At 50.7% G+C, this 15516-nt stretch overlaps 1 protein-coding gene across 1 annotated transcript in view; it reads left to right on the forward strand.

The window, feature by feature from the left end:
* CREB3L1 (cAMP responsive element binding protein 3 like 1) overlaps window positions 1-6837 on the forward strand; it is a gene marked incomplete at both ends in the record, with an annotated part of 44765 nt that extends 37928 nt beyond the window's left edge. The window contains 4 exons of the mRNA XM_080344534.1: window positions 1485-1584; window positions 5569-5689; window positions 6153-6399; window positions 6801-6837. Of these exons, the coding sequence (XP_080200660.1) occupies window positions 1485-1584; window positions 5569-5689; window positions 6153-6399; window positions 6801-6837 (505 nt within the window). The remainder of the gene's footprint in view (window positions 1-1484; window positions 1585-5568; window positions 5690-6152; window positions 6400-6800) is intronic.
* Window positions 6838-15516: the final 8679 nt, after the last annotated feature.

The following is a 15516-nucleotide window of genomic DNA, read 5'->3' on the forward strand; positions in this document are numbered from 1 at the left end:
GCTGGAGAGGGGGAAGCTCATTTCTGTAGCCCCATTTTTATCACCCCCAGCTTGAACTGGAGAACTGCAGCCAGAGAGCCAGTCCCCCACCCTACCCCTCTGCTGCCACTACAGGTCATGGAGTACTCCTTGAGACTCTGCCACGCTCCTTCCTCCCATCCATGACATGAGTGCTGTGGTCCCAGCTTCCAGGACAGCCACTGGTGCTGGGAGCAGGGACTGTGGGGCACAGTCTGGCTGAGGTGTGCGAGTCGCCACAGCCTCCCATCAGCCAGAAACATGGCTGCCCAGCTGCCTTCACGCATGGGGCACAGCCTGCCGCCCAGCCTCTCTGCGAGCACAGGCAGCCCCTGCTGCTGAAAAAGCATGAGCCTCACCCTGCAAATTCAAGAGACTGGCCTAAAAGCCAGGAGATTTTTTTTATTATTATTTTTTTTTCAAAATACACATTGTGTTCTTTCTAATTTGGTTTGGTTTTTGAGCACTACCAGTAGGACACTCTGTGCTTCTCTCCACATGTACAAGGAGCACAAGAGGATTTGGAAAGAGATAAAGCTGGGATTCTCCTGCAATCTCCTGGCTCCAGGACCTGGCATTTTATAAAAGCTCAAACATATTTGTGTAAAACAGTCAGTGCTCCCAGGGGGAAACACTCAGTAGTCTGCATTTCAGTCATTTGCTGCCCTTGGGAACTGTGTGCTCTGTAGTCTCCATCATCCCAGGTTTCTTCACCAGCCCAGTGAAGGGTTCAGTGGCTCTTAGGAACACACCTACCACTGTTCTGTGTTCATGTGTGTCGATGCCCGTGTTCAGTTAAATGGGGCAGAGAGACCTTAGTGCATGTTCCAGCCAGGACAGCCAGAGAATGAACTAATTGCTGAACTCAAGATTTGGCTTTGCCCACATCCCTTTGCAGAGTTTGCCAAAACTGAAGAAGCTGGAGGGGATCAAAACTGGTTTTTATTTCTCTCTCCACCATATGGTTTGGGGCAGAGGTCAAGCTGCAGAGCATGTGTCTCCAGGCCTGTGCTCAAGGTCTGGCCTGACTACCAAGTCCAGCCTCCATCCCAGAGCTTGGTTTTCATGATAGCCTGCCTCTTCATTTCCCTGGAAGATGACTGGTTGGGCTTTGAGGCACCCAGGAATCTTAAATGAATTGCACATTTATAATGGTGGGTAGTTGTAGTGAAGGTTGTAGTGGATCTACTGGTGAGATGGAGGGAGTTACCTCAACCTAATGGCACCTTGGGACATTCCTCCTGCAGTTCCTGCACACTTTATATCCCAAACTCACCCTTTTTTGTTTCTTAGTTCCCAAACCTGTTTGGTCAGAAAACTTGGGCAAGACATAGCAAGGGGGAAATGCTTGTTTTCATAAGAATGGAAAATCAGGATAAAATATGAAGAGGGTAGTGGTGTTTCTGCATCACTTACTGACTGTTACCTCCTTACCAACTTTCGATTTGGGTTGTTTCCTATCCCAGGACTCTGCTCCAGCAGTTACAGAAGCTGCAGGCTCTGGTAGCTGGGAAAGTCTCCAGACCTTACAAAATGGCTTCCACGCAGACTGGGACCTGCCTAATGGTATGAGCTTCATTTCCATCTTCATTATTGGCCAAGCTTCCCCAGACAGCTTTGTCGATTGCCTGTCTCTGCCCTCTTCCTCGCTGCTTGGCTTTGTTGCCGGTGACATCGGCTCTCTCCTTTTCTGTTAGAGTTACCAGAACTGGGCCATGTGTCATGCATACGTTGGTAATGTTCATTGTTTATGCAACAGCATTAGAATAATCCCTGCATTTTAACTGTCTGTTCTTTGGGCAAACCAGCACTTTGTTTGCTTTTCATTAGTAATTTGCCATTCAGCAAAAATCTTCAGTGAACTTCCATCATAATGGGTAGAGTTTTCTTTTGCTGAGTTGGTAGTGCTTGATGTTTAACTCAGCAAGGCGGGGAAACAGTTCAAGTATTCCTCCCAGTGGGCATTACCTTGTGTTTATCAGCAAGAAATGGCATCTGTTCTTGCTATGCCTGCACATCAGGCTTTGTTAAATCCAGCTGGAATTCTCTTCATTTGCCCCTTGATTAACCAAAATGATTCAGGGTTGTCTGTTGGTTCTGGTAATCCCCGTTTATCTCTTATTTCCCATAGTGGAGGATCATGGTTAAGCAATATTGGCTTCACTGTGGAGCTTTGGGTCATGTCAGTGTGTGGTCATAAATAAATCAATTGCTCGTTCTTCATCTCAGTTTTTGTCAGGAGGAGAGTTTCTGGTCCATGATAAAAATATAATCTTCAACTCTGTGATGTCTTTGCAGGTTTGTCATAGTAGCTGCTTGTCAAAGTTAGTTATCTATATCTAGTTATCACTTCCATACTGCTAACAGTCATGAAATACAAACAGATGGTGAGGTGCTTGCCCCACTTTCTCAGCACCCTCAGTGACCCGAGGGGTTGTTTTTCGCTCTTTGTTCAGTCAGTTTCCTTGGTTCCAGAGCCCCTGCTCTGTAATTCCCAGCACTTTCTCCTTTCAAAGTCTGCTCAAACTTTTGCTACACTTTGCTGCCCCTGTGTCAGACCAGATTTTAATGACTGACCGTCTTTTCTGTTGGCTGCTCTGTGGTTTCATTCCCAAATTCTTTCCACATTTTTGGGTGTGACTTAGCTGGGCCCAGTGACTCATTGCTCCTTAACACAGCAGCTCATCAGAGCACCTTTGGTTCCAGCAATTCTTCATCACTACTACTTGGAATGAGCAAGTCCAGGAGAGGTGCCTTTCGAACATCCCCTGTGTTACAGGCTGATAAAATGCCTAATTTAGCTTTCCATCAATGTCTTATCTCTCCTTGCTGCTCCCTTCATTCCGCAGCATCCTGGCCCACACACCAACTTTCTCAGGCTTCCGAGCTTTGAAGCATTTCAAGAATTTGTAATTTGCTTTTCTATCTTGGGCCAGTTCCTCTCAAGTTCCCATTTTCCATTTACAAATACAGTACTCCTTATCATGACAGACATGTAGAATCATGCCTTGCGGGATGGGAGTGGAGCAGAATACTGTTCTTCTTTAGCCCTGTGTCATTCCTGCTGGATATTTGTCCAGCTGGCTCTTGAAGGCCTCCAGTGATAAGCAGTCCTCAGCCTCCTCAGGCAAACCATTCCAGAGCTTTGTTATCTTTCCCAGATAAGGCTCTCTCACTGTCTCATCTCAATCTTCCTTGCAACAGCTTAAGCCCATTACAGCTTCTTCTGCCCACTGTAAGCAAGATCAGTTTACCCTCCCTTTGTGCAGCTGCATTTTACATATTGAAAACTATTGGTTTTGAGCAACTCCCTTCAGTCTGCTCTGCTAAATCACCAAAATTTCTTCAGTCTGAGTTACTGGATCACTGCTTGTTCCCAGAGCTCTTGTCCAGACTTTCTCTGATTGCCCTGCATCATTTTGGAAGCATGGGGCTCAAAGCTGGACTCAGTGTTCCACCTGAAGGCCAATACAGAGCCAGACAGAAAGCCTGGTAACACTGCCCAGGCTGAGATTTGCCCTTTGCAAGGTAATACCAACTTGTGCCCACCTTGTGCTCCATTTTAACTACCAGATCCTCTTCTGTAGAACAGATGCCTGGCCATGTAATCTCTGACATGTTTTCTCTGTTAATCAGTCCTGCCACTTCGCAGGTCTCAGCGGGTCTCAGCATTTGTCTGTATGGATCTGCCTGCTGTTCTCTTGGACCACTTCTCCCCATGTTCAAGATCATTCTGAATTTGAATCATGACCAAAAGCCAGTCTGCTTGTCATCTCTCCCATCTGCAGATTTGATACAGTCCATCATCCAAGTCAAGCTTAAAAATGTTGAATCTTGCCAGAGCCATAATGGATGGCTCTGCTGCTCCATCTGCTACTTCCTCCCAGTTTGACAGTGAACCATTTGATAACTACACTCTGAGGACATAGTTTTTTGATTAATTTTGCATCCGCCTTTCCTCTGGCTTAGTTTCCCTTGCTTTTTAAGAGGTCAAAATGGTGAGATGGTCAAAAGGCGCGAGATTAACAGTACTCAGAGTCAAACCAAGAGTTATCGTTATGAAGTGTTATAGTATTTGAACTGGAACCGAATCAGAGCATCAGTCAGAGTTAACCTGAAACGAAACAGCATAAAAACAATGCTGGTTTGCAAAGCCCCAGATGAAAGCTGTGTTAAAGCAAGATGTTAAGTATACTGCTCTTTCCCAGCCCATAAAGCCTGTTTTGTTTTAGAAGAGAAGAACAGGCTTCACAGGGCTGGCTCCACTTCCTGGATGTTGTGTGTTTGGTTGTGATAATTCTAAGCAGCATCTATTCAGAATTTTTTTTCCCCTGTTTTTTGTGGAATAAGGGTTCTAAATGCCTTGTGTGCCTGATATGATGTGCTTAGACAGTGTCTATGCTGTCCAGCTTTAATTTCCTTACTTTAAAACCAGCCATGAAGAGTCTAGACAATCCCTCTTTACATACTAGGGTATCCCTGTGTTATTATTTGACCTTCCACATCTCCCGCAATCCACTGGTGGTCAAAATTATCTTAATGTACCAGCTTCTATGTGTTACTTAGGCATGGCTATTCTGAAATAAGTGGCTGTTCCGAAAAGCAGTCCAGCTAGATGTCCCCACAGGTCAGACTTCACTAGCTCATACATAGGTGGCAGAAATCACTAACAAATTACCTCTTTGAGCTCAGTCTGAGCACTAAGCTGACAGCACCTAGTTATGTACCACCCATGGCACATCAGTATTCAAGTAATAGGCTCTGTGTCTTTTCCCATGTGTCCCCTCTTGCTCTGTACTGGTAGTTCCCTAAACTCTATAGTGTGCCTTACAGTGAGCCCTGGCATCTCACTCAGAAGCTTTATTATTATGGCAGGTTTTACAGACAGGTGCAGACCTACTGGAGGGGGATTTCATCTGCCTCTTTCTTTTTATCACTGCCCAGTAGCTCTGACTGCTCTGCCTGACAGCAGAAGGCACCAACACCTGGTCCTGCATGCATTCATGTCAAGCACAAATTTAACCCTTTCCTTGGACTCTCCATCCTTGCTATCAGGTATGAGGTGGCTGCAGGTTCTGCTGTCATTTCCATCCTCTCGTGGACAGTAGCTTCACTTTGCTATGTGCTGTGGTACCTCCCAGATTTCTCCCAGTGAGCTTGTTTTCTTACAGCCCACTGCAGCTCCTGCTTAGCCAATGGTCATATTCCCTTTTGTCAAGACAGAGCTCATCCCTTCTGTTGAGTCTTCCTCTTTCTCAACTTGTTCACCAGCTGTGCCTTCCACCATCAACTATCCTATCAACTGGATGGGCAAGCTGTTACCACTGAACCAGAAATACTTCAAATAAAACAACACAAGGAAGCTTCTGACTTCCCTTCTTAGATTTGCAGCAGAGATTAGCAGAGCAAGCCCTTTCCCTCCCTAGGGGACCACAGTGACCCAGTTGTCAGCCTGACCACATGCTGTCACACAGCCTCATGTTTGTGTGCTGCGGGGGGAGTATTCCTTCATGGCTAGTGACACTAACTCTGTGCTGATCTCCTGTCTAGGTGCTGGCACTCTGCTTCGTTCTGATCCTGGGATCCCTAATGCCCTGTCTCCCTGAGTTCTCTTCAGCATCACAGACAGTGAAAGCAACACCAGCACCAGACATTTACACAACTAGTAAAAGTGAGTCTAACACAGTTGTTCTGTTTCACCCTGTCAAACCATTTCCAGCTCTTCTCTTGACATTCCCGGTTCAGGAATAGTGTTCTCCCCTTAGTGCCATATGCTGGGGCTCTGGTGAGGGGAGATTCCTGGCCTGTCACTGGTACAAATGCTGATAACAGCATCTTATTTGGCCTCTTGTTCTCTGCTAACTCTTGTCCGAAAACACGACAAGTGTCAAAGGAAGGAACATGAGGGAAAAGTCCCGAGGCAGATTGATTGCCTTCTGAAGAGGCTGTGTGTCCAGGGGGGCATTTGCCTTTGAAGCTGGGGAGTGGCGGGTATCCTGCAGAGCAGGCCTCCTGCACAGTTGCACATGGACAGGGCCATAGCTGGGTGAGCAAGTGCTGAAACCACCACTGTCATCCATACCCATCGCAAGAGACCTTGTCCTCATTGTTAAGCAATGCTCTCCTTTTTCCAGTTCAGTCACGGAGCCTCCTTTTCTATGATGAGGGTGCTGGCTCCTTAGAAGAGAGCTATAGCTCCTTCCTAACCGTGGACCATCCTGAGGGGTGGGATGCCGAAAAAGGGCAGTCTGAGGAGGGAACACCTCATCTGGCCAGGACTCATGAGACAGCCAAGTATCTGAGCAAATCCCAGCTGGAGGGTCCCGACCAGAACCGAACTGACCCAACTCTTGCCCACCTCAAAGAGCAATTCCATGAGAGGTAAGCAGGTGGGGGCCACCCTTCGAGCCTAAAAGCATAGTATGGTGTCTGGGAGGGCACAGCAGGCATGTCCCTTCTGCTGCAAGCTAAGGACAGCTGAGTTGCCTGGGACAGTCAATTAGCTAAAAAGCAGTGGCTTGAGAAGGCCAGTGCTGGCAGGAAGCATAAGACCAAGTTTGTTTTCTAGAGCAAAAGTTAAGGACTCCATAAAGCAGTGTCCCACTGGCATAGAGCTGAGGAGGACTGGGTGATTCAGGGGATGCCAGGCTTGCTGGTCATTCAGTGCCCTGGGGAAGGGCTCCATCCTGGTCAGAGCAAACCAGCTGGGCATACAGAGAGACGAATTTGCATAGGAGGCTGCAATGAACCTTGACTGATCCCTTGTCTTTTCTTTTCCTCAGGGAGGCAAGCTCCAGTGAGACAGCAGAATACTTGTAGCAGCTGCTGGACCTCAAGGCCTCGTCTGTCTGATTACAGGATTCCCTCCTCACCAAGCAACTGAGGGGACTTGGCAGGAGAGGACACTGCATTCAGACACTCCTAAACTGGCCTTGGGTTCAGCTCCTCCCCTTCCCTGTGCCCCTCTGTTAGTACTGGTCTCTCTGGGGGGAGTCACAGGACTGCCAGAACCAGCAATAAATGTCTGGTGAAGCCCTGAGACGCCCTCTTCTCCTGGCCTTACCTCCTGCTTAAATGAGCACTACCCTATGGCTGTGGGCTCATCTTGAAGTGGAGGGAGATCAGGGAAAGCCCTCAAACTATTCAGCTCACTCCTCAAAGCCTCCAGACATGTACCTCTTGACTACATCAGATGCACCTGAAGGAGAGAGAGTGAGTGCTGGATTTACTGTCCTGCCTGGGGGGCTTAGGAGTGGGTGATTCTGGTGCTAAAGAGATGGCTCTGGAGAGTTTGAGCTCATTCCTTCCCCTCCATCTGTTAGTATACTTCTGCTTCCATTGAGAGAAAACCTAGTTCTTCCTTGCTCTAGTTTTCTCTTGATGGACATGCCTACATAACTTCCACACCAACTATCTGCAAAGATCTGCACACAAACGGAGTGGGGGAGACAGATCCCAGACAGATAAACCACCATAAAAATTAGCCAGCAGTTTCTGGGCAACCAGAGCTCTGAAATAGAGAACAATTTTCCCCACAACTCACTTTCCTCCACTCTCAGCACCCTTGCTTTGGCAGGGATGATCTTTCCCTTTCTGTTCCCAGCTTGGGCCCTACAGTGCAGTGCTAACCAGGCCAGTGGCCTCACTTTCCATTCCCCTTTGAGGCTGGGCGAGAAAAACCCACTCCTATAACCTGCTCTCCATCCCTAATTCTGCTTCATGCCAAGTGGTGTCTTTCTAGGAACCATCAAGGAGAGCTCTGCAGCCCACCAGAGGGCTGTCAGATAGCCACCATTCCCCTCACATCCTCCTTGTCCACAGTAGTGTTGTGAAAGCCACGGAGGACATACTGGCCTCTCTAGTGACATGTACGTCTGTCAGGAAATAAGTTGCATGTTGGAATTGGCCAGGGTCACCAGAGTCTGTTTTAGGCCTCTTCCTTTTAAATGCTGGCATCAAAGGTAGCAAACTCCTGCCACACCACCCTTCAGGCCAGACTTGCCAAGTTTGGTGCTAAAATGACCTCATCTCAAGCCTGTGCCATCCTCTTTAGCACTGAGACACCCATTTCTGACCCTTCTTCCTCCCCAGCAAAAGCCCTGCTGAAAGGCTCAGGTGTTTCCTTGCTCTGTTCCCTCAGCTGCCATTTGATGGAAGAACAGTGTGGGACACGCATGCCGGAGACCTGGAATGTGGCAGGTTGCCCCGTATTTGTATGTGGGAGCTGCCATGCACTCTGCCAGGTCTCATAGCAGGCTCCTCTTTGGCTTGTTTCTCTTCAAGCACCCCGGACTCACAGTGCACTGCCCCAGCCTCTCCTCTCCCCCAGGCTGGGAGCGGAGAGGTCTCCCTGGAGAGGAAGGATGGGATGGCTCTTGCTCAAGGACTGGGAGAAGTGAGGGAAGGGCCCTCACATCCCTCTTTTCTGCCTTTTGAAAACTGGTTTTGCCCCCTGAAGCCATTTAGGACAAATTCGGACACAGCTAGCTGCAACCATACATGTGTGGCCAGCAGGTTGAGGAAGAAGGCGGCCTGCAGCATAGCTCTGCTCTTCTCAAGGTTCACACAGAACCTGCCTGGTCACCAGATACCACTGCATTCCCCATCGTCCGCCTCCACCCCAGCACAAAGAACCACTGCCGGGTCCAAGCACACCCTCCTCCACCCCAACACTTCCACTGAGCATGTCCCCATGCCTCCCACTCCCACCGTTGTACAGAGACCAAGAGCAGAACTCGTTTGTACATAATGAACCTTGTTTTGTATTATTGCCGATCCCTTAAGATATTGTATTTTGGAGTCTCTCAAATCGTATTTTCAGTATTGTATTTTATTAAGAATTAGTGCGGGCTTGGCATCTATGAACTTCTTTCTTGTTAGCAGCTCACTTTCCTCTTATACTCCAGCAGCTGCCTCTTCCCTCCTGTTTTTTGTTTTGTTTTGTTTACAAGCCACCTTTCCCTCTCCTCCTATCACTTGCTCTGCATTTGCTTAGTGAAGCAAAATAAAAAATAAAATAAAAAGATGCAGCATCAGCCCTGCGTTGACGGGTCCTTTCATTGAGGCATGGTTGTCACATCAGCCCCCACACACAGCTTCTCACCGCCTGCTCCCTGACTGTCCCGTTCCCTGGCTGCATGCAGAATTAGTTCAGTGCTGGGACTTTGTGCTTGTTGTCAAGGGCTAGAAGCAAACTTGCATGTTTTATTTCCAGCAGCACTGTGATGTTTTCTGCAGTTCTGAACAAGTCAGAACTGTTCTGCCTCAATTTCTTCTCCCCCTCCAAAATACCATTAACATCATCCTCTTGGAAGGACGAAGATCATGGGAGAAAGTTTATGAGGTGCAATTAGCTCCTATGATGAAGGGGCTGTGCAGGGGTCTGTACAACAAAGACATTGCTGGTAGCACCGTGGCTCTGGTCCCATCCCGTCTGAAAAAAATACCTCAATCCTTCAGTTAACTGTAAAAGCAGAGCAGCTGCTCTCAGATCGGTAACAACTTAGGACCTGACTGGCTGTCAGCTGGCACCTCTGACAGTCCATTTCCATCTGTGAAAACTGATAGGTTTTGTCCTGATTTTGAGTGAAACACAAGGTAACAGGCGGTCTAGAAAATGAGTCTTCATTTTCTAGAAAGCTCCAAATGGGTCCATTAGAATTTGGCCGTTGAAACAACTCCTCGCAATCAGGCCCCCCATGGCTGGGCAGCAGCCCAAGCAGAGCCCCTCTCACAGATGCTAAAAGGCAGTTCCGTCTCCCGCCTCTGGCTGGGCTGGTACAGCAGGACTTGGTTTTGCCACAAGAAGAGGACATGAGGCTTGGGACTTGCAAAGATCTCTTTCTGCACACCCTGCTGTGGGCTGGCCATCGAACAGCGGCTGGCAGAGGGAGGAGCTCTCTTTTCTTGCCTGGGTTTGTGATGCCAACAGGGGGTTTGACATGGTGTCCACAGTGGGTCAGTCTGACTCAAGTTTCACAGACCACCACAGAGGTCTCTTCCCCTATACACACCTATGAATGCGAGGAAATGCCTGACCTTGCTGTGTACTTTGTGTCTCGGGCCTGAATTAGTGTGAAGTTGAAGGTCTGATGCTTTCCCTGTGGCACCTTGTCCAAAAGCAGCTTCCTACCCCTGCGTCAGTGTGATGCACCTTTCCCCACTGTGCGACTGGGCTTCTCCCCACTCCCACCACATCTGGAGCAAGGGAAGAGCTCCTGCTTTGCTCACCCCTGTGAAACATCATCCAGCTCTTCAGGCATTATCTTCCAAGGAGATTCTGGCCTCTGCCCTTCGTGCATGCCCCAAAAAGTTGAGGGAAAGGGGTGCAAGAGGGGACCTCTTAAAAGGATGGTTTCTCAGGCTTTGGCTCCTCTAACGCTGGTGCAGTCAGAGTACACAGAAACCCTGTCTGTCAGGAGCAAACTTCCCTTCATCTTGACAAATCCTCCTAATTCTGCAGTCTACCAGATAACTCTGAACTGCTCAAAACATGCATATTAGGATCTTTTGATCCCCACTATGCCTCCCAAAGCACAGCCAGCCAATCACACCTGCCAATTTGGCTACAGCAACTAATTGGAGCAGAAAGAGAGAATTAGCAAAGGAAGAGGGCACCTTCTTCACAAGTCACCTTCAGCCTCACTCAGGCTGGGTCTGCTCCAAATGTCTCCAGCCAAGCTCCACTATGCAAAGCCAGGCTTTTGTCCATTTTGAGTCACATTTCTAACAAGCCTGTGCACTGTCAATACGTACAAGCCCCGAACAAAAGAACGCTAACAGAACAAGTGCTTCATTTTTCAGAGACAAATCATTCCCAACTGTTCTCTGTTACCAGGCCAACTTCAAAAAAAAAAGGTAAAAGAACTGGCTTTTGCGGCTCACGGGGCGAGCCGCTGGCGGCATGTGGCAGCAGCGTGGCGGGTACATTGGCTTTGTTACAGAAGGACATGTGCTATTAGGGCTCTCAGGAGCACATTCCTGCTCTCTTGGTCCAGCGTGGTCCCTCCTGCTGTCACCATTTGGGACTGTGCTAGCAGTTCTCACATGGGTCCACCACAGGATCAGGAGGCTTCAGTCCTGCTGCCTGACAAGGAGCTCAGGCTTTTGGACACCTTCTGGAGAGAATGGGGCAGTCACACCTCCTGACACCTCCCAGGTGCTGAGGGCTTGTTAATAGTGATGACACCTTGCCAGACTCTGACCCAGCCCATCTCAGCCTCAACAAATCCTTGCTGATTTTCTAACCCAGGGTCTGAAACAGGGCTTATAGGTGAGCAAGGTGGAGGTTCCTCTTCTTGTGCCCAGGGAAGGAGACTGAACTCTCCCAGAGCTTTACCTGCTAAAAATGCCACTTCCTAGAAAGACCATGCCCTCCCTGTGACTACAGAGAGAGGATGGGGTCTGTATGGCAACACCAAGATGCCCATGCACCATCCCACGTGCCCACACAGAAGGAAATCCCTACCCAGGGCACAGGAGGTTTCCTTTCCTCTCTGTACCCCAGGTAAGCACCAGGTAAGCAGGTGACCTGGCTCAGCTGAAGGGTGCCTTGGGTGCCAGGAGGACAGGACTGACCCATCCCCACTGCCCAGCCATGCTGTCCCCAGTCAGTGTCTGCCTGATCTTCCCAGGTCCTCTGGGAGCTCTGATGGCATCCTCCAAGGGAAGGGTGATGCCATTAGTGACAGACGTGTGAAATGTCCTGCAGAGATAAGTGGGCAGAGAGATGCAGAAGCCTGAGCAATCCTTTGCCTCCCCTCACACAGACGTATCCCATGATATCTTCTCCAAACACACAAAATCTGGATGCCCTGCCTGTTTGACAGCTGTACAGTTTGGCACGCGAGTAGAAAGGAGCCAAAACCTCAGCTATCTGCTCCTTCCCCCAGAGAGGCTTTCTGTAGTGCAGGATCAGCCCCTGTGGGAAGGCACCCACTGTCCTGCCCCTCTCTCTGCCTCGACCAGGGGCACTGCCACCCTGGTGACTCTACTGTGCCTGGTTCTTGGCAGATCTACTGCAGTAATAAGCCTCTACTTTCCTACTTGAAACCCTTTCCCTATGGCACCGATGCAGCTATCAGTGAGAAACAGCCCCCAGGAAACCCTCCCCTCCTTCCCATGCCCAGACCCCATGCTTCCCCAGCCTCTAACTCACATCCACCCCAGCATGGCCACCCTCTTCCTCAGCATGGTGGCCACTGAGTCCTTGAACCATGAGGGACAAAACAGATGTTTGCTAAAATCTCCTGGGAGTAGAAGCGGACCTACATCCTGCATCTCCTGTAGCTCCTCTGAGCAGCTCAGCTCTGCCCTGCCTGGCAGTCCGGCCAGCACGAGGAGGGTGGCTCTGACACAGGGCAGGGACACGCACCCGTGCAGGGAGTGCTGGTGAGCTCTTGGGCAGGTCTCAGTCCCAGCAAGTGAGGGTGAAGGCTCTTCCTGGCCGCCAGCTCTGCCCGTGGGGAGGGCTCCCCCAGCAGCAGCTGGCTTTCAAGGGGAACAAAACCCCTGTGGGGGCTGGAGGGGCTGAGTCACACGGGGAGGGCGGTGCAGGGCTCTCTGCAAGTCACGACTATGTGGAGGAGGAGGCCTGGGGGCTGCCGTGCCCCTGGGAGGCACAAATTCCCTGGCAGGCACAGGACCAGGGGAACATGTCTTCGTGACGTTTAGAGCCAGACAAAGGTTTGGTAGCTTGAACTGGAGGTCCTGGTGGGCTGTGGTTCCCAGGGAAAGGCACAGCCCTTCTCCAGCCCCTGCTGCTTCCCAGGTTGGGGTCAGGAGTGACATGGGAATGTGCCCTGCCATAGCACCCTGCAGGTGCCACAGGGCCTCATGGAGGTGATGTGGAGCACTAGCAAGAGGGATGAGCTGCTCCTGGTGGCTTCCAAGGTGATAAAACATTCAGAGCATCCTGAGGACACATTCCAGCTCCCATTGTGCCAGCCCTGCACAGGAAGACACTGGGATTAGGGGTGTTTGCAACATGTTCTCAATGTAATATGTGACTGTAGGACCTTGCCACAGGCAACTGATGCAGGAGGTGGCTCTTACAGACCTGAAGCTCAAATTTCCCAGCACCCAGCAGGTAAAGCCTCAGCATGTGAATCTGGGGCAGAACAAGTCCAAAACAATCATCCAGGCACATATGGGAGCCTTGTGGGGATTTCTCACCCCAGCTAGCATCCACAGCACTGGGGTGGGCAAGGCTGAGGCAGGACAGAGCTGGGCTTGAGGCCACAAAGTCTAGTCCCAGCCCAGGACAGACAAGTGAGGCGACTCTCCTGACAGATGTGAGCAGAGGACAGAAGGCCCTTTCTACCTCTGGATGCCAGGATTGGAGAAAAAATGCCTTGAATTAGTAAAAAGCAGGGATAATGTGGCTTCTGAAATGGCAAGGAGCTAAGCAAGCCTGCTGGAAGTGGGGAAGCCATGCTATGGCCATCCCTCTCCTTGAGTACCTCTGCCCAAAACTGGGGACCCCATCCCCAGACAGATCTTATCTGTGTTGGACAGTCGGCCAGAGCAGCAGGTAGTTTGCTCTGTGAGGCTGCTGTCATACAGTTTTCCAGGATGCCTGGTTTTACCTGACTGTGTATCTGGTTAAGATGAGCGGCTGAGACCCAGCTCCCTGGGCAGCCCTTGCAGGCAGGCATATGCCAGCTGTACTGCAAGGAGGCAGGGCTGGCTGGGTTGTCACCCTACTCTGCCTCCCTGGCGTCTGAAGGGTTAAGTGCCAGTTTCTGAGTGTCTCTAAGGTGACACCAGGCTGCCTCCGCAGCCCCCCTCCCCACGCACACATGCTCTCTTTCTGCTTTGTCTTTTAAGGGCTGCTGCAGGATTGGTGCACAGGCACCTTCCTTGCTGCCTCCCTCTGCCTGTGTCTCCTGCTTGGCTGCTGCTGCCGGGGACATCAAGGGACGTGCCTGACCCTGGGGGGACCTTTGCAGAAGGCACCCTGGGCTCTCCTTTGCCTCCTGGGAGCATCTCTGGACACACTCTCCTAAGACCCATTCTCCAGCAAGTGCTGCTTTTACCACTCCCTCCTCACTGCCCTTGCAGTGTCGGCACATCTGAGAAGCAGCACTGAAGTCTCTGGGTTTCCATCAGCTGTTCCCCTGCTTTGCCGTGGCAGGGCAGTGGAGACAGAGGGAGGCTGAGCTGCAGAGTCTGAGCTGACCAAACCGCTGTCAAGAGGCAAATAAATTCCACTGCAAAAAGTTAGACGCTGCTTTTTCTCTGTGCTTGTGCTCCTCTGGGTAGTGAAGCCTCACAGAGATCATCCTGAGATTGTCCTGCAGCCCTGGGGAAGCAAAACTGAGCCGTGCCTTGGGACCCTGTGGGGCCAACCAAACCACCTGAGAGCTTTGCGGAGACAGAGCGGGACTTTGCACCTGGAGAGGCACCTCACCGAGCATGGCTGAAGGTCCCAGGAGAGACTGCAGTCCAGCCAAGGGCGATGGCGAGGTGGCCAGGGGGGCCACAGCAAGCCTCGGAGGAGCGGCGGGTGCAGAGAGTAGTGGGCAAGCACAATGCTCCAGGGTCTGCAACGTGGATCCAGCTTGGGAGGAGATGAGCGGGGCGGTGGCAGTGACAGAGGTGGAGGAGCAGTTCCTGCACTTGGCCATCAGAAAGCAGGTCTCCTACAGGTAGGAGCTCCGGGGTCCCTGAGCACTAGGGCTGGGCTGGGGCAGAGCACTGCCATGTCTCAGGGGCACCTCCCTCCCACGAGCCAGGGTTGGGTCTTCCTGGCAGCCACTGGTGCTTTCCCACCTGAAACCACCTGAGCACAGGGACAAGGGGACTGGTTAGCCCCATCCCAGGGCCGTGATGCCCTCCAGGCCCCTGTCCAGGCAGTCTGTGCCCAGCAGCTTCCCAAGAGCTCTGGTGCAGGGCTGTGGATTGGAGATTTCCCTTTTTCTCTGCAGTGTCAGCTTAGTGCTGTTCAGCCCATTGGATACAAGGGACTTCTGATAACATCATAGAATCATGGAATCATTTCAGTTGGAAGAGACGCTCAGGATCATCAAGTCCAACCATAAACTAACCTAACTCTAGCACTAAACCATGTCCCTAAGAACTCTGATTCTCTTCTTCCTCCTCTGACCCAAGGCAAATGTCCCCTTGCTTTACTCCCAGGTCCAGAAACCTCAATCCCATCTGGGGTGACTGAGCAGTGATGCGAAGATGAAAGGGCCAAGACTGGGGCTTAGGCTGGAAATGTGCCCTTTGGGGGCACCTCACAAAAGGAGTATCTGTCCTGGGTTTTGGTGAGGCTCTTCTGCCAGGACTGCTCTGCTTACCCACCCCTGCTAAGCAAAGACAGTGGAGATAAAGAGTGGTTTTCATGGCTCTCAGGGAGCTTATGGGAGCCACTAACTGGCATTGCTTGGGTGAGCCCCTATTCCCCACTCCAACCATACTGTCTGAAATCTTTCTTGGGCCAGCACCTCCAGGACCTCAGCTCTATTCTTTCTCTCACAGCGAATAATGTCTGCT

Source organism: Nesoenas mayeri, assembly GCF_963082525.1.
Source record: "Nesoenas mayeri genome assembly, chromosome: 5".
In the NCBI taxonomy this organism is placed as follows: Eukaryota; Metazoa; Chordata; class Aves; order Columbiformes; family Columbidae; genus Nesoenas; species Nesoenas mayeri.